The 24,601-nt window shown below is 45.0% G+C and overlaps 2 protein-coding genes across 3 annotated transcripts in view; both read left to right on the forward strand.

Annotated features, from left to right (window-relative positions):
- Window positions 1-13,704, forward strand: part of LOC111841247 (protein eva-1 homolog C) — a 62,011-nt gene extending 48,307 nt beyond the window's left edge. For both annotated transcript variants that reach the window (XM_072702819.1, XM_072702820.1), the window contains 3 exons: window positions 7,663-7,797; window positions 10,426-10,596; window positions 11,824-13,704. In XM_072702819.1, the coding sequence (XP_072558920.1) occupies window positions 7,663-7,797; window positions 10,426-10,596; window positions 11,824-12,194 (677 nt within the window). In that variant the 3' untranslated portion in view covers window positions 12,195-13,704. The remainder of the gene's footprint in view (window positions 1-7,662; window positions 7,798-10,425; window positions 10,597-11,823) is intronic.
- A 1,892-nt stretch (window positions 13,705-15,596) lies between these two features.
- On the forward strand, window positions 15,597-24,341 carry efhc1 (EF-hand domain (C-terminal) containing 1). Its single transcript, XM_072702877.1, has 10 exons — window positions 15,597-15,807; window positions 16,109-16,330; window positions 17,966-18,253; window positions 19,283-19,432; window positions 20,032-20,224; window positions 20,579-20,799; window positions 21,950-22,090; window positions 22,805-23,018; window positions 23,656-23,799; window positions 23,888-24,341. Exons 1-10 carry the CDS (start codon window positions 15,745-15,747, stop codon window positions 23,914-23,916), a joined length of 1,665 nt encoding a protein of 554 aa, XP_072558978.1. The 5' UTR covers window positions 15,597-15,744; the 3' UTR covers window positions 23,917-24,341.
- Window positions 24,342-24,601: the final 260 nt, after the last annotated feature.

Consider the following 24,601-nt stretch of genomic DNA (forward strand, 5'->3'; position numbering starts at 1 on the left):
GGTCTGACTTGTACTTCATTGCTTTCTGTGGCTTCTGTTCTCATGCTCTGTTGGATGGTCTTGGCTTTGGATGTCTACTGGAGCCTGGCTTGTTTATTTGCTTTAAAGTTCTCAAAAATCTCCGTCACATTCATCTTAAGCCAGATCCCACCGAGACTAAAAATATTTGTCGTGCAACATTACTGCTGTTTTTTCATCCAACCAAAGTGGCTATTCGGTCCTTCTTTGGTACTTGCTCTGAAATCTGTTTCCTGTCTGTGGTCCAAGTACCATACTGTGGACGTGGCTTGACCAGGTGACCAGGTTTAGCTTCAGCCTAGAATTGAGCTCAGATGACACATTTTAATTCAGTAGCTGTGTTTGCTTTTGTGTGGAACAGTGTTAAATCTTTAACCCTGTGGGAGAAATGAAATAATTTAGCCATGAGTTTAATTTATGCGGAGTGATTTATGCAGAACTGTGAACAGATCAGAGCTGTCTGCTTCTTTGTCAGCCTTCATGATGGGCTACTATGTTCTCCATGATTGCCTCGGGCTTGTGGGGTGTTTGTCTCTTGCTGAAGGTCAGGCACCATGTATGAATTACATCTGTCAGCGAATGGGAAGCCAGAGCCTGCCTCTGTTTATGCAGCACCCCTGAGGAACGTGTGTTGTACGCAGAGTGATGCCAGTATGGTTTTGGACTCTTCGATGGCCGTGGCATGCTGGCCGGTATTGGGGAAAGGGGGCCCTTTTTGGGGGGCCCGGGCCCTGGGTTCTGCTCCTGCTGCGGAGACAGTCCCATCAGCCACCTTGCCCCCCATTTCTCCAGGATAGGGTGACAGGAAAACCTCAGCTCTGGCTGAAAGTAACAGCTCCTACATTGACCTCAATTTTGTTGTTTCCATGAACAAATAATGAACACTCAGCTGTCTACTGGGCTGATATAATCCTAGAAGCTGGATTTTTTTTATGCCACAGAATCCAAATATGAGCAGTTGCTCGTCCCTTACGGCACTGCTGAACTTTCTTTAATCCAGAGTCTGTGAACAAGCTTTGTAGAGCATTTCGAAAGAATTGATCTTATTTGGTTACTGAGGAATTTACAATTATTTAAAAATTTTTCCTCTTTGTAAACTCCCATAGCTTTGTAATGTTTTTCCTCTCCTTTATATTGTAGTTGTCACATCTGTGTGGGTTTAAGTTTGTCTCGGTTCATAGCTACGTAGCTGAGCCACTGCTCCTCAGTGGTTCAAGGAATCCAGTTTAGCTTTGAGGCAAAGGAATCCTGGCCATGAACCATCATTCAGAGACAACTAAAGAAAGCGGAAACGTGGAGGCGAATTTGCCCGTAGTCATGTGGTGCGACTGCACCATGAACAATGCGGTTAGCCGCTCGGCACTAGCGAGCAGCTAATCAATTACAATTAGGAGTTCAAGGGAAAGAAAAATATTTTGGAACTATTTCAGTCTAGAACTGCCTGTTTAGTCTTGGAGGAATGAGGGCTGCCATCGGCCCTTTCCAGACGAAAGGAAAGCCCCGTTTGGAAGGAGCTGCTCAACCTACTCGATGAGATCAGATTTTTGTGAGGATTCTTGAAAGAAGCCGGTAATGAACACGAGGTGCCACAGCCCCTTGAAGTGAACCATTTGTTTCCCATCAGCTCCCACTCGTGCCCCGACTCCCAGTGCCCTACTCCCAGGGCTTCCTGTTTTGGCCGAACAATGCTTTGTATGGCAACACAAAGATCTTTGGTTAAGGATCTCTGATCTATGTTGGTCCAACAAGCTCCAACTTCAACTGCTGTTTATTTAAAAATACCCACAAAAGCAGATGGTTGTGGGCCCCAAAGGACAGCAGCCATGAACCACTTCAGAGTTCAGGTCCATTTACAGCCTGAAAGCAGGTGCTTTGGGAAGCTTCACAGGTTCGTCTTTGCGGGAATGTTGTAGGTCAGTCATCAGGGGAGGTGTGGCTCAGCTCCCCAGGGATCTGTAGAACGCTCTCTCTTTATATGCTGACTATAAGGGTTGAGACCGAGTATGAGGTGGGCAGTCCCTTGCAGCCTCATGTCCGTAACAGGGCTCCTTCAGTGGGTGTGAAGGTATTAATATGTAATGAGGACACTCTGCGCCTGTCATGTGGACATGTGCCATAAATGGCCTCCCCAATACCCTCTGGGCAGCAAAGACCCTGATACTTTCAGTTTGGAGATGGGAAAAAACAACTTGCAGTGCTGCAGCAGGAGAAAGATTCAGCATGTAAGGTGAAAGTGTGGAATGACAATGGGGGGAGGTGGAGCAGAATTTAGCCGTTTGTGTTTCTTAATAGAAAACAGCTGCTGGAGTTTCCTTCTCAGTCCCATCGATAGACTTCAGCCGCCATTGACTGAAGTGTTACGGGGAGAGTGGAGTCCTGTCAGGCCAGCAAAGTGCTTAGCGCTCTGAAATCCCCAACTGACCCTTCACTTATTGCTTTGGGTTGGTCAGCTACCGCAAGTACATGTTGTTTTTAGTACTTTTACTGAAAAGAAAGGTTGGCCGTGCCGACGAGTAAAGCAGATGAAATCTGAGGACGTTTTTGTACTGCCGTTATCTCACTTTTATAAGTCCCCACGGATGCCACATATGCAGCATCATTATGAGTTATTAAACATAGGCTGATAATAACGTTACATCAGTTATAACGTGAAAAACTCCAGTCTTGTTGTGAATATATAGCTTATTCTGTCCAGGCACATGTAGCTGAGGACTGTGAGGGGTCCCAAAGATCTGCTGCTCTGGGTTTGGGTGTCTATAGCCATGTTTCCCGCCATGCAAGTGCGGCAATCGCGCACCCCTCATGCCCATAGTGCGCTAGCTGCCGTTTTTAGCACATTCCAAGACGGCCTCTTAATGACTGGTTGACGATTACGCACACCATCTATTAGGCACAGCGGAAGCCAGAGCCGGCGTGTGGGTTGTGTTTTTATTGCGTCGGCCGTCCTCAGAGCGCCTCGGTCGGCCGGAATGCGGTGGTCCACCCGCCTGCCAGCCGCCTAGCAGGGTGCGCGGTTTCACGGTCCAGCATTGCAGTGCGGTTCCCCCCCCAACTATTTTCCCGGGCCAGGCAGAATGCAAACCGTGACAAGGGGAGCACTGAGGGATTGTGGGAAAGGGTCACTGGTCTGGGACTGTCACATTGAATGAGCCACAGATAGAAATAAAGTAAAAATTACCCCCCACTGCTATTTAAAGTTTAAGATTTATTTACGATGCCTATGGTTAATTATGGTGTGTTCGTCACACCTCAACATCTGGGCCCACTGGAAAAAGGCTGGATGCTTGTGGGGCGGGGATTTTTAACTCGTTTTTGAACCAGAGACCCCAAATGGCGATGAACTAGACCTAGGAACCCCCTGCCACTAAGTAACCCAGCCATGAGGACAGGAGATGCAGGTTCACTGCTGGCTCCTGTTCGCTGGTCACAGGCTCCAAGTTGAAAACTTCTGCTGTAGGACAAGGTCATATTAGAATGGGAAATAAATATTTTGCTTTGCCAATGTTCCATTTTTCCCTTTGTGTAGTGTACTGTATAAATAGAACCAATTGGCCAAAAAAATCATCCAGAATAGTCTGGTTATTTGAACTGTGAGTAAACATGGCGGAATGTTGTTGGAGAGCATGTTTTTAAAGTTAGACACTAGAAAATCTTGTTGATGTATGAACTGTAGGAACTGGCTGTCTGGTCTGCTCTTTGTGATTTTTAGGATGGGGGAGGTGTAGGGAAAAATAGCATATGTCTGCTTTTTTTAATGGGTGAACTCTAATGCAGAGTCCGGGAATGCAATTAGCCACCTGTTTGCCCAATTCAGGAGCGTGAGTAAAATCGCAGCATGGCCCATAAAGCCAAGCACTTTCATCCATCTGTTTTATACTGTTTCTTCGGCAGTTTTTGCGTGAAAGTAGTTATCGTTTCAGATTTTCCACATGTAGCTTTGGGGCAGTACCTGTTAAAGAGGTATTAAGGTGATTAATCCCACGATGAAGCTCTAATGGCCAATTTGCTTTGGACATATTTGTTTTGCGATCATATACTCCACCCCTTCGTTAAGGATGACGATGACCTAGAGCGGTTTTATTTGAAGCTGTCGTTGATCATGAAGCGCTAGCCATGGTGTGATGGGCTGTACCAGAACGTGTCGTTCCGTTTGGAGTCAGGCTGCCAGAAGGAGAATCGGCCTCATTTATCCTTGTTTCTTGCCTCGTATGGAGATTGCAGCCCTACCATTACTGCCATTCCTGTATAATAATGGATTCACGCAATGGCTCTGGCTTCTTCCAACTGTCTCGGGTTTTAGGGTGAAGCTGTGCTGGGGGGCCTTTCATCTTCTGGGGGCCCCCCGCTAGGCTCTATACATCTCACGCACACTGCAGCCAGCTGCTTCTTTCTTCTCGTGTCATTAATAGCCTGCTAATCCCTGCTCCGGGGCTGTGGGGAGCCATGAAGCCATCTTACCTATGGAGCCACTTTCAGGTGCAGCATCGAGCTCCATCTTTGGTCGTCATGGTGATAGTGGGATATCTCACCAGAGTGAAGCAGGTTTGTTTTATGATAATAATGTCTTTCAGGTATGAAGCCTTCATTCTTCTTCTCAGGATGAAGATTGAACCTTCCAGAAATAAGTTCTATATGCATTGATTTGCTAACAGTTGGTGCTCTTCTGGTACTGTACTGAATGTTTATCTTACATGAAACTGTGCTAAGAAAACTACTCTCTGACTATCCTGGAATTCTAGTTTTAGTATTATGTCTATTAATTAATTGATTGGAAGGATTAAATATATTTTCTACTTTTCCATCCATTCAACTTTCCTTCATCCATCCATCAACCCATCCATCCATTCATCCACTGGGATTTTAAGATGATTTCTCTAATGTCTTCATCTCTGTACAAGCTCAGCAAGTCCAGCTCTATGTTTTGCTTTGGGTTTCGTGGTTGGCATTGGCCCTATCCCTCGTTTGGTCTTAATCCACATTCTTTTGAGAACTTAAATAAACCAGCCAATGCAGCTGGGGGGTAGTGGTCCTGTCCTACTCGGGGGGGGGCAGTTTCTAATATCCTGTGGTGACATGTTGACTGTGGGCACGTGGTTGAATCGGCAGCCTTCCGGAACTCAGCAACACGTGTGTGAAGTTAGCGCTAATCAACAGCCTTTAGGCCATCCTCAGTGGGGGAGGGGACTCCTCCCTCGCTAATCAGCATCCCGTCCCCTTGAAGACGACTGAGGGCAGCCTGTAATTTCCCTCGGTTTGTTTACTTTGGAAATGGGAGGGCTTGCCTCGGCCATCCCAGCCTTCATGCCTGTGTACTCCGAATGATCTGTGGTAGTACTATGGCCTACCATTGTTCCCGCTTCAAAGGGAAAGCAGCCGCATTCTGATGCACCTGTTCTGTCTGCGGGTCTTAAATTAGTGCGGGATTTATCCCTTTGATCTTCTCCCAGAGAGCCGACGTTGCCTTTCTTCTCTGAAGCAGCTACAAATTGGCTACCAAAGGATTATCGCGACACAAGAGCCGCCCCGCCCGCCCAAGCTTGTTCCTCTTTGTCACACAATCGCGCTTTGATTGGCTTATTTCTCTGGACTGTATCCATCCATCATTTTAGGGCTTTCAGCCATGTCTTCGCCGGCTTTTTTTGGATACGTGTTTTGGCAGCCGTGCCTTGGCGTGAGGACGGAGCAGTCCTTGACCCGATGGATTGTGGGTGTGTCCTTGGGCTATTCTGGGGTCTACTTTGGAGGTCTCAGAGGACAATGGCCTGTTGTATTTTGACATTCGTGAAATGAGGTGAAAGGTTGCACATTTCCAGTGTTCAACTATGACGGGAATGTAAGTTTGTCAGACATCATAAATGTTTCCTCCCTTCATGGTTACATGGCTTCAACCTTTTTTTTTAGATCTTTTTTTGGAGGGTCTTAATTGAATTAATTGAACTTTTTCTTAAGAGATGGGGAATTGATGTGAATCTGGTAATTACCAATGTCACTCATGATTGTAACATTTTCCCTGGTGTTGAGATGGTTTGTAGCATTTAAACTGCACTTGGGATGTTCTGGATTCCCCAGTGTGATGGTTAATATAATTCTGTTCACATATCTGCTCCACCTTTCCCTGAGTAATAGTAAGATGGCGGGTTTGTCTGAGATCTGGGCTTCCCACAACCCTGTGCCGGATGAGTAGCTATAGATGATGGATGAGTGCCATGTACCCGAAACAGCTATTGAGCCGAAGACACTGTCACACTGGATTCTTGGATAACCGTATCCGTACTCCGGCGGGAGACCGAGACTGGCACTGGCAACCCGGCCGATTTTCCCACAGAAACCAAGGCAGACATATTTAGTTATTCCTTGTGGGAGGCAGGCTAAAGTCAGCCTTTTTGCGTAATATCTGTCTACCAAAACATCCCCTACACGCTTCCCCATCCTTATTTAACCTTTTATATGCGCACAAATAACAAAACATAGAACACTAATATGCAGCACTTAATGAAATCTCACCTTGCTGATAAATTTTGTCTCTCCATCCATGTTTCAGTTGCGTAACCAGTACAGAGTCACAGTGCCTACTGGTTAAATTCATGCACTTTCTTCATTTTTAGACTGTTCATCCTGTTGAACTTGGTATGCATTGCAATATTAAAATACCGGACCGTTTCATGCGCCTTACGAGATCTCCATGGGAATCCATTTAGGGAATGTGGTTAGAGCTTGTGCGGCTTGTCCTAGCGGGAATGGTGTGTGTGCCACCTGAGAGGATGGAGCAGAGATGTGTTGGACAGGATGCTAAGCAGGAAGCTAAAAGAAAGCATTGTTTTCTGGCACCAGCAGGGTCTGGGGGCATCTTCTAGGGATGTATAGAAAAACCAAAAACCAATCATATATTACTGGTAATAAGACTCAAGTGAATGAACAGGCATCCAGCAGAGGCTGTGCCCCAGCCTTGTGCCCTGACCTGTCTGGGATAGACCCCTGGGCCCCAGAGGACCCAGACCAGGATAAGGAACTGAGTATGGATGCGTGGATGGATTGACTGAATGAATGTCATAGTCATCTGATGGGGGTTGACGTTCATGTCAACCCCCTCGATTTTACAAACACCCCCTTTTTCGGAATACTCTCTGAGATAAGAATCATACAAGCTATTTCTAAAAGACTTCTGATGTCATGTGTACTGTTAATACTTCACTCGTAAATACTCCCAATGTTCCCACTAAGATAAGAATAGTGTGTTGGGGGCCCTGGGGACTGTCTATAGGAGGTTTGTTTTTAGGATTTTATTAGAGGGTTTGGAGTGAAGCCTAAATTCAACTTGGGAGCTTTTTTTGTGCACGAACGAACCGCTCCTCTAGCATGATCCCCTTGGCGTCTGTAACCTGTCCGCTGTGCTGTCGATGGTCGTTTCTGTGCACAAGCGCAGGCCGCGGATCCTCGGTGAGGCTCCATGTGTGGTCAGCTCAGAAGCAACATGTGCAGAAGGAATTTTTGCCCCCCCCCCCGACATCTGTTTGGTGCACAATCCCTGACTCACAGGATACATGGGGAGGGTGGGGAGTATACAGGCAAGTTATCAATAACATCACAACCCTGGGTCTGTGATTCCACAGTGATTCACCTCCACCCCCCCCCTTCTCCCCCCAGTCCCCAAGAAGCTGCTCCAGGGCGTCGCAACCGAGCAAACGGGGAACACACCCCTCCATCCCAATGACCTCAACATCGTAGGAGACGGCGCCCCACTCGACAGAGCTGAGCTCGTGACCTCTGACCCTCAGCCAGGTAGGCTCTCCCGTCCAATCCCGGCTGAACGCTAATCTGTAGAGAGATTTCGCTGTCGGGGTTCTGGGTTCAAACCTGCTGGATCTCATCTCCCGTGAGGTTTTATCTAGCACCTGTGAAGGAAACTTTGGCGCCACTGGAACTGAAGATGGACAGAGTCCAAAGCACACATGTTATATAACCTCCGACGTGGGTATAGTAATGGAAAGGCGCGCAAACTACGGGGTAGTGGTCATCCTGCACGTCAGCCATGTGAAACTGAACTCCGCGTAGCTGAGGGGCCCGGCGTCCAGCGGGAACCTCAATGACTCATGAATTAAAGGAGGGAAACCTTAATCTCAGGGCCTCTGTATGGGTCCGAGGGCGAGGAGGCCCATCGTCCCCGTAAAAAGCACGCACACACGCACCAGGATTGGCTGGAAGCCATAACACTCACGCAGAATCTCTCTACTCCCATTTCCCTTTCTCTAAAGACATGTTTCTTAGCACACGTGCCAGTCTTCCAGAAAATTCCCTGGGGGGTATTATCCACAAGTTCTATGTCCTATGCCTTGTTTATGGCATAAGGGCCAAACACAGTGTTCTTCTTTTTTGGTAAATGTCCTGTTTGCTTCATATATAGCTCTCAGGCTCGAGGTTGTAAAGTGGTGGAAACTTCAGGATTAACGTTCGAGGTCACTTTTGGCAGGATACACAGTATTTTAAAGAGAAGAAATAAACTTTCAGATAGCGGTAAGTTTCAGACTTGGATCGGTGTGACAAACAGGACCGCATCACACTGGGACCTGGCCGAGAGGAGCAGGCTGCACAAACATTTCTCCTTTTTGGGAATAAATGACGAGAAGTGCAGGACGGAGCCAACAGGACACAAACATAAACACAGAAATCAAGGGAGCTGGGCTGACAGGCTGGAGAAATAAACTTATCTGGGCCAAATATAGCCCACACACGGGGATTAGGGGTCTTGGGATTGGCATCAGTACTGAGGTGCTTGGATATGAGATGCTGGAGGTGAGGAGGGGGCAAACCAATCATTAAGCATAAAGCCAGTCACATGACTCTCTCTCCCTACTCCCACACAGAATGTTATAACAGACTGCAGTGTCTGTAAAGTTACCATTCATTCCGAAAGCTTACCGATAATTTTGGGATATGTGAAGTATCTTTTAAGGCCACTATTACAGTGTATAATGACTTAAATATTATATATTTAGCTTGGCTGGAATTTACAGCGAGATTTGAAGTAATTTATTGTCAAGGCTTCTCTTTAATTAATCCTATCTGTGGCGCCGGGAGATATTCACCCGTGGTTTAGCTGTGTTGTGCTTTATATGTTCATACCCTGTGTACTCAGAACTAGAATCGGTGTCAGAGTCAGTTCATCACCCCACGGTGTATGAGGAATTTGCCATCATTCTTTTGGTGCTGCTTAAAATGTAAAGAATTTTATGTAATTACCAATAATTGAAACTGTTTACATGTAAATTTATACCTATTATTACTTCATTAAACATTCTTCTTAAAATTGTACTGAAATACTTACAGATATGGGGTGTGTGTCACACTCGTGACTTTCCCAGAGATCAGCTAGTGTGAGCTTCATGTAAAAATGAGATGTGTCTGGATGGGAACACCAATCGACCCCAAGCGGGCACGGTTGTGTCTGCTGGGTAGATGGAATCCACATCTCGTAATTAGAGCTCATTTCTCCACCCACGTCTCAGGCTTACTGTTTTAGTTTGTGGCCTTGTGTTTACAGACAAAACTTGTTTTCACCAAAGTGTCTGCTGTCGACCCCTGTCGCTCAGCGCCTGAGTGTGTATTTGTTCAGTTTAGGAGGACTGCCTGTCTATAACCTGTTGGGATCAAATGGAAGGGAAAATATTGGTTGATCTGGAGAGCATGGCAATCAGAAGGATGTGTGTTTACAACATGTTTTAGAATTACTGTGCCCTTTCAAATACCTCTCCGAATCTTAGACTTTTCAATTAACCTCAGCTTCAAAAACCAACCTTTGTTTAACTCACAAATGTTTACAAAACCTAGACATGTTTAAAGTAATTACTATATGTTAAAGTGTAATCCTGGTTATTTTTGTAAATATCATACATGCAGACCTTCATATTTAAAGAAGACTTTCAGTCAGATGAAAGCTTTGGAAGAAATGAACACAATAATTACAACTGTTACTTAATGAGATGTTTAAGCAAACTACCTGTAAAGCATCATCTTTCATAGTATTCGTTGTGAATAGCATGTGAATTTACAAATACATTTGAGATTCAGATAAATAATTCAGAGAAATAAAGTTATAAAATAAATTAAATAAAGTAAAAAAAAAATAATTCAGAGAAATTAAGTCAGTAAAAATATAAATCAGAAAATATGATGTTTTCCAAGTCAATACATTGTTCTTTAGTTCCATTTTGATTCCATTAATATGGAATGATATGGGTAAAATTAGTAATCGAAGTTGTTACAAAAACTAAACAGACTCAGTGATTATGTATGTTTTGATGCTGATCCCATGCATGTATGTGGAAGTGAATAGTTCCTCTTCTTGATGAGGCAGCAATGTATTTCAGCGCGTGAGAGTGAATGTGTAACATCCTTCCTGGAAACCCACAGGGAAGAAGAATCGAGGGAGGAAGTCGGGTGTGTTTTCAGTGGACGAGACCTTTCTGGGCAATGGAAATGAGATCCCGTCGCAGACCCTGAGGCCTGGCGTGGACTCCACAGCGCTCAGCACTGAGATGGCGCTGGTCAGCAATGCCCTGGCAGCCTACACCTACTTAGCAGGTATGCATGAAGCTAACGGGCCTCAGCTCAAACCAGCTGATTTATGCTTCCTGCTTCATAGAGCAGGGTTTTGCTTCTGGGGACCTGCCATGGGCTGTTAATTAATTAGCTAAACAGAACTTTGGCTAACGATTAAATCCTACCGGCGATTCCAGAGAGCTTGACAGTTCGGAATCCTATGTAAAAGACTGTGTTGGAGCTTTGTGTAACTAAAACATAAGACAACCAGTAATGTTTTGGACAAAGTGATATTTGCCAAAAATGTTGGAACCATTGAGGAACCGAAAAATGCAAAAATTACATAGTAAAATTTATAATATGTTACAATTTCCTTATAATAATTAACTTTTTTGTTAAATCGGAAGTACTTTAATAAAACAGGTTGGTTTAATGTGTAATAAGAGTGACAGTGAAGTAAATATCTTGCAGAAGGCCTGTCCACTCTAATCAAGGTCAGTTTGGAAGCACAGGGGAGCATGCATTTGTCTCCAGAGCCACGTAATCGTCAGAACTGGTTTAAATATTATATTAAATAAGCTGCAGACCTGAGTGTGGGAGCGTTGCCCATCAGGCATCCCTGAGCAGACACTGACTAAACACACGTCATGCTAATGAGTCAAAGCCTCAGAGTCTCCATATGAAAGTCAGGTGATGTCTGGTCTCTTTTTATTGGGGCAACTCACACATGAGGTGGAAATTTGTATTTAGTTTTTTTTTCGGGGGGGCGGGGGTTAATCTCCTCCCACTCTTGCTAGAATAAAAACTTATCGCCTGTAAACCTTTGCTAAGCTTTTCTTTAACTGTTACCAGCAGGTCTAACCCAAAGCCTACTTCACAAAGCTTAACCCTTTACATGCCTAAGAGCTTCATCAGTTGGCTGCATCTTGTACAGTCATCCTCTGGTGTCTCACACAACATTTGCTACTGATTGTCTTACAGTCCTAAAGTTTCTTTCTAAAATTCCTTGCTGTCGATGAGCATGGTGACTCTGGGATTGTCATAGGAGTCCAAGTCATTTATTGATTATCATTGCTGGAGACATGCTAATTTATCGATAGATTTATCGATTATCATCATTGAAACACCGAGTGTCTGTTTGTATATGTAATGTTGTCGATGGTTTTCTGCTATAGTTCTTACATGCCTCTCGTTGCAGTGAGCTCCGCGCTTGTTGATCTGTTTGTATGCAATGATGGCCTAACCCCCCCCCCCCCCTTCCTCCCTCAGAGCACCCTGAGCGCGCCGCCCTCTATTTCGTGTGTGGTGTCTGCCTGGGTCTCGTCCTCACGCTACTCGCCCTGGTGGTTCAGATCTCCTGCCGCACGGACTGTCGCCCCCGGGTGCCCCAGAGGCGAGCCCGAGGCCCCCCCAGCTCCAGCGACACCAGTGACAGTGACTCGGACTGGGACTCGGGCTCGGACCTGTCAGCACGGCGACACCGGCGCTTCGAGCGAACGCTGCACACCAACGTGTTCACGTCGGCCGAGGAGCTGGAGCGCGCGCAGCGGCTGGAGGAGCGGGAGCGCATCATCCGTGAGATCTGGATGAACGGGCAGCCCGACATCCCCGGCACACGCAGCCTCAACCGCTACTACTAGCCTGGTGACGGTGCTGCCAACTGGGCCACGTTGGGCCACATGCTTCTGGGCCTGCTCTCCCGGGAGGTGCGGAAGACTACCCCCCTCCTCGACCCTTGCACAGGAAGAATAAGCTTTCGGGAAGCTTCACCTCTGAACTTCAATTTGCCGGAGCTCGAGGCATAGGCACAGAATGGTGCCGAAGATTGCGACTGTCTTTTCGTCCGCCGTCGTTTGATCAGAAAGGGGCGCAACCGTGGCTGAGGGCCCCCACGCCTCATACGACGGAAGGATAATTCACCAACGTCGGTCTGTGAAGGAACGGGTTCCAAGAGGCCCGCGGGGAACGTCCGGAGAACCGCTTGCCAAGCAGTGCTCCCAATCCAGTATTCAGGAGACAAATCTGAGGACTTTTTTTCTTAATTGTTCGGGAAATTAAAAATGAAGCAGCAACATGAGGCTGCTACAGGGCATCGGTCTTCAAAATGGCCATTAATAGGACAGCAACCTAAAAAAGACTGTTGCCTTAGCTACCAACCAAAAACATTATATAAATTCATCTCAGCCCTACCTGAATATAAGTTGGTATTTAATAGGTTTATTTTTCACGTTCCGAAATATTTTTATACAGCAGTAAAGCTTGGCCTGACACCTCAGGGATGTGTATGTCCATTTGTTTTTCCTAATAAGGGCAGTTGTTTCAGTGGTTGAGATGTGTCAGAATTTTAAAAAATGATGTTAATAATATTAACTTTCTTAGTTTCTTTAAAACCTCAAAGAGGGAGCAGGGGTGGTGATTTGTGGAGGATGCACAGTGTGACGTTTGACCACAGCCGGTTGGGTACCTCTGTGCTAGAGGAGAAACGCTTGCTTTTGGGTGCACAATAGTTCCTTTGTCAGGTGCGAGCGGCTGGTCACGTCAGCGGGGAGAAGGGAGGCCATGCACTTGTTTCGATTGGCACCGAATCGCGATCCTGACCTCCTCCATTTTCCCCAGCAGAAAAATGAAGACGTCTCAGAGGGCTTCAGGTGTCTGATCATGTATAGGATCCCTGTCAGCCACTCGTCAGGTTATCTTCAAGTAATAGATGCTTGTTATATCGGACGGTGCAATTTTTCCATAAAGTTTGGGATATTTTCTTTCACCTGTAAAATCTACATGAACTTGAGCAACCTTTGTAAAGCTTGGGCTGGTCTGGTCTGAACCTCCTGGTCCTTTTTACTCCCAGTGGTGCGATTTTTCAAAATGTCTTTCCTCTGTGTCCCAAACACAATCTCCAAAGTGGAATTTTGATGATCTAAGCTGTTTACAACCTTTCTCAAGACATTTTTTTTAAAAACGTTTAAAATTAGCCATGAATTCTACAGCAGATTTGTGACAAAGTAAAATCCTGTAAGGCTACGCAAGATGAACCGTAATGCCACATTTCAACATGTATTAACGGCATTTTGTGTTTTTAAATGAAATGGGATTTGATATATGCAGAACGCTGACCAATGAGACCAAAAATAAAATTGTTCACAAATTAAAGTATTGGTTCTTTCTTTCATAAGCAATATTCCAAACAATAATAAATGCATGAGGATTTTGATAATTTTTTTGTGTGCTGTTTATTCATAGCTAAAGATCAGTTTTAAACCGTAAAAGATTTTATGTGAATTTGAACAGCTGTGTTAATTAAATGCATGGTAGTTAAACTGAATAACTTGATTTAGCAATACCTTTTCCAGCCAGGTTCATTGTTAGCCATTGTTAAATTATGCAACTTTCACCTCTGTTGATGAAGGGCGCAGCCACCTTGAATTCTGAGGTCGGGGTTGTAGAGGTTCCTCCGACTTTCCGAGTCTGAATTCCGACTTCAGGGGGGCGTTCCAGTTGAAATTTTTGACTAGGAACTGGGAAATGATGACTTCTGAGTTAAAATGGAACACACCATTAATTAACTTCTGTCCAGTAATGCACATGCCATTATAAAACCAATGTGTATTTTATGAAATGAACACAGATCAGTAAACTTCGGGATTTATATTCAGATGTGTAACCAAGGCTTTTGTACAGTACAACTGTTTTTTGACCCAGAACACAACTCAATCCATCCATACCTGTTGCTGGAACCTGTCACAGAAGAGATGAGGTATCAGCTGTAACACAGTCATGTTTTGTAAAAAGTTAACAGTTTGGAGACCTATTTGATTCTGTTGTCATTTTAATAGACTTCCAGACCTGACATTGTAATTTCTTCTATCGTTACGTCTTCATGAATTAAGGCACAAATGCTTCAGTCATACAGAACGTGGAGACTGATGATAGAGATTCCGTAAATAATTTCTGATACAGATGCTCTTCCGCGTCAGTCTCTTTGCACTGGTATGTCTCACTGCTGTATGTCTGAATGAATTCCCATAATTGTAGACATTTACAAAAAGAGTTTCATCCATCCATCCATTTTCTGTAAGTGCTTCTCCTATTCAGGGTGTCGCGGGGGGTCCAGAGCCAACAGGGGTAAGGTAACCCGGGAGTGAGCAGCACCCCACCACAGGGTGCACGCACACACCAGTCACTCATTCATGCACACCTACGGGCAATTTGGTAACTGCAGTTCACCTTAGCATATTTTGGACTGTGGGGGTGGGGATGTGGGTGGTGGAGACCTGGAGTACCTAAGGGAAATGGAAGAAATCAAATGCTGGAAGAAAAACCAAAGCCTCTTACTTTTTGAGCTGCATGCATCTTTGGATCAGTATTTTTCTTATGTGGTTGTGTTTTCATCACATGATTATATTTTGATCATGACTACCTACAGGTGGTAAGAAAAGTATTAAAATTGTGTTTTATAGCTTATTTTGCCACAAAATTATTATATAGATGGGTAAGTTTATGGCTCTGATCAGTGTGTGAAATACGGGGGGGGTCCAACACCCCCGATTAACCCATGAGACCCCCTGAAAGCCTCAAAAGGAGGATTTTATGGGGGTCTCAAGATCGGTATTGCGCAACAATAGGGAGATGTGGACCCCTCCGAATATTGACGGGTATTTCGCACACTGGCTCTGGTGTAAGGTCTGCATGTGATGACTCTCTAAAACAATGAACCTGATCTGCTCAGTTTGTATTCTACATATGTTACCATGACTGTTTTACCCTGTCAAAAACAAGTATCACAAACTTCTTTAGTTTTTTTGGGAGATGAAACAGAAAAATACCTGCGCATGATGGTATTCAAAGCCCTCATCTGAATCAATAAAAGAATCATAATCGCTTCCTTATGTAGTTAAGTTTTTCATTCATCCAGATTTCGTGTACTTGAAGACCTGCATCTCCCAGTTGAGGGCTGCGTATTAAATCGCGCATTTTGCGCTGGAGAGGCGGCATGCCCATGGCCGTACGTCATTTGTTTATATTCACCATGGCAACTACGTTATCTCCCTGCTTCCCTGGACACCCCACACAACTTAATGAAGGGGGAATTGGGATGACACTGTAACCCTCTGAGACAAGCCACAAGTAGGTTACTGTTCAGTATTTTAGGAGCTTGGGCTGCCGTTTACACCTGACTGAGTATTAAATCACATGGCTGGTCGTTCATCCTACGGACTCCCCTTTTTACCTGGGAACTCTTTCCGCGATGTTAGTGTAAGTCTATTTGTTTTACAATCCTTTCGTCCAAATCTCGTTTTATTAGTCAGTTTATTTGTTTTATTCATTAATTTAACGTTTCAAAGTAACTAATATAGTTTACTTAAGTTATCGAAGTGAATAAAGTGGCGTTTAATTCAAGTTTATTATAGTGACTAGTGCTGTGTGTGTTGTGTATCTGTACCCCCAAGACACCCAGCAATAATGAATAAAGCTAAGAAACTAACGAGCAGTTTAACTGGCTACTTTTCCAACCTATGTACACAACTGAAACTGGATATTTTGTGATTCGCTACAGAAATCAGCCTTCCACAGACCACAGACTCTGTCTTTCAAGAACGGCTATGCTTTACCCCTGTGGCCGACGGTTGGGATCGGTAAAGAGCCCCTCCAGACCGACCCCCTGACCCAGAGCGCAATCACCCACCTCCATAGCCCGGTTCCAGCACTAACCTACGATCGGCCCAGTCCGGAGCCAGTTGCGGCTTTTATTCCAGCTCACGTGACACTGGATAAAAAGGTATCGGTGTCGAAAATTTCACCGCAGTGTTATGCAATGAGCGTCATTATGATTATGAAAACGGTATTAAAAACAAATTTAATTGTCAGACAGTATAAATAAACAATTAGGCCTACTACAGACTAGGAGGAACTGCGCACACTAATTTTTTTTGGTAATGCTTTACTTGACTGGGCACCTATAATATAGTATTATACTATTAGTTAGGCCTATGTATTTATTAACTACAAACTAAGTCTTAGTTACATACTGATCTCATGTTAATTCATCATTAATGAATCGTGACGCATGTTTTATTCCAAGCAGTTAATAAACTCGTTACGGTATCTTTTAATATTGTAAACCTTTGTGATCTACCGAAAGAACAAATCATGAATAACACATGTTAAATACTGATCTTATGTTTGTTCGTCATTAATGAATGATGACTCATCTTTTATCTCAAGTAACTAAATTTCTTCATGGTTTTTACTAAAGTAGTATGACTTATTACTAAGTATTTGTGCTCCGTCAAGTAAAGTGTTACTGATTTTTTTTTTTAAAACAGAATAGACGGGGAATAACGAAGCAATAATGCATAGAAGCAGTTCCGCCCATTGGTCCCTATACATCACGATCATGTACTAGCCATTATACTTAAAATGCTTTAACTTATTTGGGAAATGTTTTGGTGCCAGACCTTTCGGAGCCTTCCGAGCTCATCTAAACAGGCTTTGTACAACATAAACACAGTCAGTCTGCGGCTGGACTGTTTCAGTTCCCGTTGCTGTCTCTGTGTGCAGCTTGTTCCAAAATCTCTGCAGTAGATGTCCAGGTCACTCCGAGGAAATGTAATTATCGAGGTTTAAGGGAAGCTGCTTACTGTTGGAAATGGGCCTTGTTTTGTTAAGAACACAGCTGTAACAGCACTGGTTAAATCTTAAATGTGTTGAAGAAATGCAATTAAACTTATCTGTTTGCCTTGAATTTTTATCTGTATTGAACATATACAACATTTAACACTACTGCTATTTTCCACCAGGTATTACAGACAAGCTCAAACTGTGAACTCATTAAATGGTATTTTTAACCGGATTTTACTAAAACATATAAAATAAAGACTGAAAGGCTGTACCAAAGACTGAATATTTTTAAAGAGTTATGTACCTGGAAAAATCTCCTTTCTATTTCTAAATGTACAGTTTTTCCTTCACATTATAATGTCTTTCACATGACTGCCAAGTCTAACTTATCTGAACCTGAACACAGCCTCTGAGTCTGACTTAATGAGGTGGATTTCCTACCAGTTAATGACATGATTTTTAAATGTGACCATTGTACCAACAGTGGCCTTTGAATAAAAGCCCACATAGCCTATGGCTGTCTAGGGTTGCCACCCATCCAGGATTTTCCAGGACCACGTCATTTGTCCGGGAAAAAAATGAATTTCATTCCAGGACACAGAATGTCCCTATCAATGTTCTTATCAAACAGACCTAAACCAACCTTTGGAAAGGTGTCGCTATGTGCAATATTTTTGGTCAATGACTGGGCATCCAGGATTTTATGGGACTGAGGTGGCAACCCTATGGGTATCTCTGTCCCCTTTTTTCACCCCTCTTCTGTGTTCTGTTCTTAATGCACCATTTTTCATAGGTGCTACGCTTTTATGGGTACTTTAGGCAGGACATCCAGCTGTCTCCTTTGGAGGAGTACCGGGTGCGGCCCGTGGTCGTGTACTACTACCTTCTGGATGACACCATGTGCATTACGGAACCGGAGGTGGAGAACTCAGGAATGCCGCAGGGAAAGCTGGTCAGAAGGGAGAGACTGCCCAAGAGCAGCATGGATGGATACTACCACTGGAAGGACCTAAACTTGGGCATGGACCTGTGTGTGTACGGAACCACCTACCGCCTCGCAAGCTGTGACGCCCACACCCAGGTAAATGGGGGCCACGTGCTCCGCACTCGCACCCAGACATAGGGTTCGCAACCCTGTGCAGCTTCATCTGATTTTCGTGCTACACTTATGTAGCAGGTGCTTCTGTACAAAGTGACATCCAGGCAGAGTAAGCTGAGCTTCCGGAGCAGAGTCACCCAGCATCCAGCAGCCCTGATTACTCTGCCAATCAAATGCGATCTGAACCAACAATGGACATGGATACAGAACCGTAACCTACTAATCCACACGGCACCCTAGAAATTACTAGAGCTGTACGATATGACATTGCAATGTCACTTCACAATATGTGAAGTAATACTGCAATATTTATAAAACAAAAAAGGAGATTATCCTGACTAAACTATAGGCAAATAAAACTTGTTATTGTCTACCAAAGGAGTGTGTCAAATAAAGTGGTGGTGTTGCTGTAAAGTACAGACACAAAGCAGTGCTGACAAATGTGATGTGATTGATGTGCGACATCACAATGATGATGCCGGAACAATATATGGTCCAGCCCTAGAGATGACTTTACAGGATCTATCATAGTAATTAATTAATTATATATATATACACACACATTTGATGGACCATTTGATTTTTGCGTAATATTGTTCATGCAGCATAGTCCAGAACATAAATACAGTGGTACCTCGGTTCTCGAACTTAATAACTTAATCTGTTCCGGACTCCGAGTCGAATCCTATAAAGTTCAAGTTTTGATCGAGTTTTTCCCATAAGAAATAATGTAAAACCAATTAATTGGTTCCCGGCCCCCCAAAATTACACCTAAATGTACAATTTATATTAGGTCAGCGTTCACGGTTGGACTTCTGATATTCAGATCGAGTTCTAGGTCAAACTGGTTTGTTCGACTTTCAAGAAATTTGAGTTCTAGTGAATTCGAGAACCAAGGTACCACTGTATTTTGACACTGAAGGGTTTCATTCTTCATAGCTTTGACCCAAAGATGCAATAGATATAGACATAGACATGGCCTTTCCTGTAATGAGGTCACTGTTTGAACAGGAGTTTCTGGAGAGCCAGGGGGTGCTGCTGAATGAAGCAGAGGCGATGCCCGCGGACCCATACACCCAGAGCCGCCGCCCACACCCCCAGGCCCACGTCACCCCCTCTGACTTTGACCGCCTCAGACAGTTTCTCACCATGGACCGTAAGGTGACCCCAACCCTCCCGAAAGATTCCCGAGGCGGACTGCCGTCTTCAAACACATTAAGAGCAATTACCATCCATTATTAGCTAACATTATCCAGCCAGCCTGTTAACGAGGCAAGATGTTAAACCTGCTTACCTCAAGAGGGGTGCTATGTTTTTAATGAGATCTACAGAGACATTTTACACCCCGTGAGTAATAGGCAGCTTCGTATCCTGCGATTTATAGCATCAAAATTAAATTCCTGATAAGTACCTGATAACTGGCTCACATTGGGGGTGATCATCTTCTCACTGCGTCATGACGTTCCTCCTGGCTGATGTTACAGATAGATGGTAATGCATCTCCATCCATGGAAGTCAACCACATACCTGATGTGTGGTTAAACAACCAAAACAGTCTGCTTTTCTTTCGTCGGTACAAGATTAGGACTCTTTAACAGCAAAGAACATAGTTTATCAACTGCTGTGATCATACACGACTTGAGATCTAAGATCTTTACTCCAGATGTCTGTGTGTCTTTGAGAAAAGAATGCCATAGCTATCATGTGACACATCTATGCCCTGTTATGGTGACCTCTGACCCCTTCTCTCACTTCCCAAGGTGCTTCGCTTCTTTGCTCTGTGGGACGAGAAGGACTCCCCGTATGGCGAGGTACGGCCCGTCATCATCCAGTACTATCTGGGAGATGACTCGGTGGAGATCCGAGAGGTCCACAAGCCCAACAGTGGCCGCGACCCCTTTCCGGTCCTGCTGAGGAGACAGAGGCTTCCCAAGACGATAAAATCACCATCCGGTGAGGATGAGGGTTTCATATGTACAGAATAGGCCTGTTTTCCCAGCTGATAGTGAAAGGGGTGGCTCCTCGTCAAAAACAGTCTGTGGTTACTGTGAAATCCCAACTCACTGATCTTTCTACCTAAAAACATCTTTAGAAATATGACAGAAGAGAATGACAGAAGGGGAATGCATACTTTTGAAATTATAGATAGTCGATTCTTTATATTACATCAGTCTGCCTTTTAATAAGACAGACAAGATGGATGAACTATGCTGACATATTATAGGATATATTGCATTGGTGTGCCATTGAGTACAGTTCCGGTGTCACCCCCCACCCCATGGCCACATGACCCGGTTCACCTTGCAGGCTCCTTCCCCAGCTGTGTCCTGGAAGTGTCCCCTGTGGAGGTGCAGGAGTACTGCTCCCCAAGAGACTTCAGGGTGGGCGACACGCTCTGCCTTCTGGGGCGCCGCTTCCTGCTCTACGACTGCGACGACTTCACCCGCGGCTACTACAAGCAACACTTAGCTGATGTGGAGCTCCAGCCCGTCACGGTGGACCAGAAACCGGAAACACCCATTAAGAAGGCAGGTTTGACCCTGAGAGGGTCGCTTCAGTCAGAGCACACTGTCAGTACTGCCTTCACATGGGTACTGTTTGTTGAGGGTGTCAGCAGGGCTGGAGTCAGGGGTCCACACAGGGAGACCAACCAACCACCCCCCATCACCACATCCCCCATGTTTCCCCAAGCCCCTCCCCCCACCACCACATCCCCCATGTTTCCCCAAGCCCCTCCCCCCACCACCACATCACCCATGTTACCTTAAGCCCTTCCCCCCACCACCACATCCCCCATGTTTCCCCAAGCCCCTCCCCCCACCACCACACCCCCATGTTACCTTAAGCCCCTCCCCCCACCACCACATCCCCCATGTTTCCCCAAGCCCCTCCCCCCACCACCACATCCCCCATGTTTCCCCAAGCCCCTCCCCCACCACCACATCCCTCATGTTACCCCTAGCCCCTCCCCCCACATCCCCCATGTTACCCCAAGCCCCACCCCCCACCACATCCCCCATGTTACCCAAAGCCCCTCCCCCATAATGAAATCCCATTACCCCAAGCCCCCCCCCCACAGTCACATCCCACAAGTTACCCCAAGGCTTATTACTGTTTTTTAAATAACTAGCAGACATTCTCAGTTTTACTTAATTTGCAGCCCAAAGTTTCCTTATTTCTTAAGGTGGCTAAGCCCCCCTAAAAGTTCAATCCCAGAATCACCCCTGATTTAAGCACATCGCTAATGGACACTAATAGCCCAATAAAGTACAAAAAGCTGCTGGTGTTACTTGAATTTCTTTATTAAATACATAGTTGAGTCATCAAAAAGAGAACATAACTATCTAATGGTCTAATGTCAATATAACTGTGGAAATTCCTGTCAGTGACGGACGAGCACCAGGAGGAAATCAGAGTAATTTATGGTAAAGATACGGGAATGCATATGGTAAAAATGAACAGTCATGAATTGTGGAGGTTTGGTCGGCGGGGGGGGGGGAGGTATAGGGGAGGTGATGAATGATGTTTAAGGGTGGTGCTGTTAGACAGAGCCCAATATATTAGGGACTGTTTATGGCCATTTTTATGTTGGCTTGACGTAAAGTTTTACGGCAGGGAAACCTTAACCCTTGTGTGTTGAGCCCAGTAGTTAGACCTTCCCACCCCTGACACCCGCAGGAGCTTCCTCCTTACAACGGCTTCGGGAGCCTGGAAGATTCCTTACAGAACTGCCTGTCCCTCGTGCCTGAGCCACCCAAAAAGGACCTCCTGAAGTTGCTGGGAAACGATGGCAAAGTGCTGCGCTACGCAGCCAGGATGGTGAGGAGTACCGAACTCTGTGCCTGAAAGCAAACCAAGCCCGCATGAGGTCCGTAGTGGGTGGGGTTATCTTTGGCTGTCAGTCATCTACTGTTTACTTCTCATTGGATAAATTTTTGGGCCCCGTCAGCATAAATCAGGCGATTTGCAGCACACTATAATCCCACCAACTGTAGATTCCAAAGCCTCATTTCTCGCACCATTAATAATAATTGCTATAATCACCAGTTAACTGAAAACAAAGGCAGGCTCAGAGCTGTTCAGTTCGATTAGGGCTTACTGGAAGGTCATTGTCATCTTCAATTAAGCCTGTAGGCTTCAGTGTTACACTACTGTGTTACAGTAACCGAGTAACAATAAGAATATCTCTTAAGGAATCAATGTTGAAAAAACATTTTATTTAGGTATTTTAAGATGTCTGGGAATGCACTGGTGTTCCTGTATGTTTTGATTGACTCGATAATAATTTCTACTCAAGGGGGTAAGCCACTAGTTAAATGAATAGGAAATAAATGTCAGGCCTGAGTCATTTTACTGGATTCCTCAGTTGCAGAATATTATAGCTGTTTAGAGTTACTGCTGATTCTGACGCTGCCAGGAGAGGCGCAGTTTAATCTGCTCCCGCAGAAGCCCGACTTTCACTGAGTGACACATCAGGTGTGGGTGACGCAGCTTGCTGGGAAGGAGCTGAATGAGACTCCTGCTGTGTCACAGGATTCCCACAATCCCTTGGACCAGGGCCGTCGCTTCATTATTTCTTACTTCCTCGCCGACGACATGATAAGCATCTTCGAGACGTCGGCACGCAACTCTGGGATCATCAGTGGGAAGTTTCTGGAGAAGACGCGCATTCCCAAACCGGGCAGTACGGTGGACAATCCGCAATATTACAGCCCGGCAGACTTCGCCATTGGAGCCACTGTGGAGGGTCAGTCGTTTGCAATGACTTCCTTTTCTCTGCCATTGTAATCAAGGGGGGGATATGCAGCCCCCTAACTACTGCACAGTGCTTCCAACACATTTCATATCCCTACACCAGTGGTTCTCAACATTTTTTGCACCCCAACCCAATTTTTACCATGCCAGCTATATCAAGCATAGGTTTAAATTAACGCTATGATCAAGTACGCAGTGCACTCTGCAATTTACGCCAATTTTCGCACTAATCTGATGTGATAGTGTATTTTAAATGAAGCATCTGTGGTTTGGCTTTGTGGATTGGTTGAGTGTTTACTAGTTTTGCACTAAGTATTTGCAGACCCAAGACCTGTTTATATAGGTGTGATATGCATTTTATTACAAAAATGCCTGGTTTAAATACTGTTCCCGATTTACTATTTGTGATACCATTCAGCACTTTTATCAGCTGCTTTTCCTTCACTACAAACTGGAAAAGTCTATACATGTGAACTTTCTACACTTTAGACTTTTCTGCCAGACCTCACATTACACTTTCACCCTCACCCTCTGTCACATCTTATGATGCATCTACATCCTGTTATACCTTCTGAAACCCTGATTGTCCCCTTTTCCATCTCAACCTCTGCTTGGTTCTCCACCCTCAGTGTTCAGACACCGCTTCGTCCTGACTGATGCAGACCACTACGTGCTGAAGTACCTGGAGACCATCTCGGAGCAGATCCCCTCCCAGACACTCTCCTCCCTGCGTCAGCACCTGGGCCTGCTTCCTGAAGAGGCCCAGAGCACTGGTAGGTCAGCATGACAGCGCCCCCTCTTAGGAGATGTAATAGACTGTCACACATCAAAGATGTTACGGACTGAATCCCTTGTTTGCAGAGATAGCCCAAGACACTGAAAACCCATGAGGATGCATCGTCACCCACGTCAGTGTTTTTCGTGATTTTCAGCATCTTTTATAAAGGTCCTAAAGGCCACAAAATTTCCCTTTTAAACAGTGACGTTGCTTTGCAAAGGCTAGGAAATGGGCTGTTTGTGGTTCAGGGCTGCCATCTAGTGGACACTACAAGGAATACTACTGCATTACCGAATTTCATAATTCAACAAGGATCGAACGAAATCCGTGTTTAAATAAAGCTGGCCTGTTACTGAAGGTCAAGCAAGAGCGAAGCCGTATGCTGGATGTAAAGGATGCAGGGGTGACCGATGCATGTGCGTCATAAACCACCGGAAGAAACATCACATCTCGTCACCTTTCCTGATGAAGCTCGATGGCTTCAGAAGATACTTCTGTCCCTTTGCAGTGTTATTGAAAAATAAACAGTAAAAAGGCTACAGTTGTGTCTGTCAATTTTTCTTCCTGTGATCTAAGGAAATGCTCACAGGGCGGAGAGCAGGGAAGACAGACGGGATCACATGCACGCCATCTGTTCTGCTGGGGAACAAACAAATAACTAAAGAAATCTCCAGGGGGCGCCAGATAAATGGCTGCACTTGGACCTCAAGCTTTGCGCTCACCTGCATGTGTGTATCTGACTCAGAGGAGAGCAAGATGGAATATGTGAGGAAGAAAAAAACATCCCAATGCACCTG

This window comes from Paramormyrops kingsleyae, chromosome 19 (assembly GCF_048594095.1).
Source record: "Paramormyrops kingsleyae isolate MSU_618 chromosome 19, PKINGS_0.4, whole genome shotgun sequence".
Lineage (NCBI taxonomy): Eukaryota > Metazoa > Chordata > Actinopteri > Osteoglossiformes > Mormyridae > Paramormyrops > Paramormyrops kingsleyae.

Excerpts from the sequence above, each read along its gene's own strand:
- efhc1 (XM_072702877.1), top strand. The coding sequence starts at position 15,745 with ATGGCTGGTCGTTCATCCTACGGACTCCCCTTTTTACCTGGGAACTCT. Across the intron at positions 22,091-22,804 it reads TGCGCTACGCAGCCAGGATG|GATTCCCACAATCCCTTGGA; the intron begins GTGAGGAGTACC and ends GCTGTGTCACAG. Across the intron at positions 23,019-23,655 it reads CATTGGAGCCACTGTGGAGG|TGTTCAGACACCGCTTCGTC; the intron begins GTCAGTCGTTTG and ends CTCCACCCTCAG.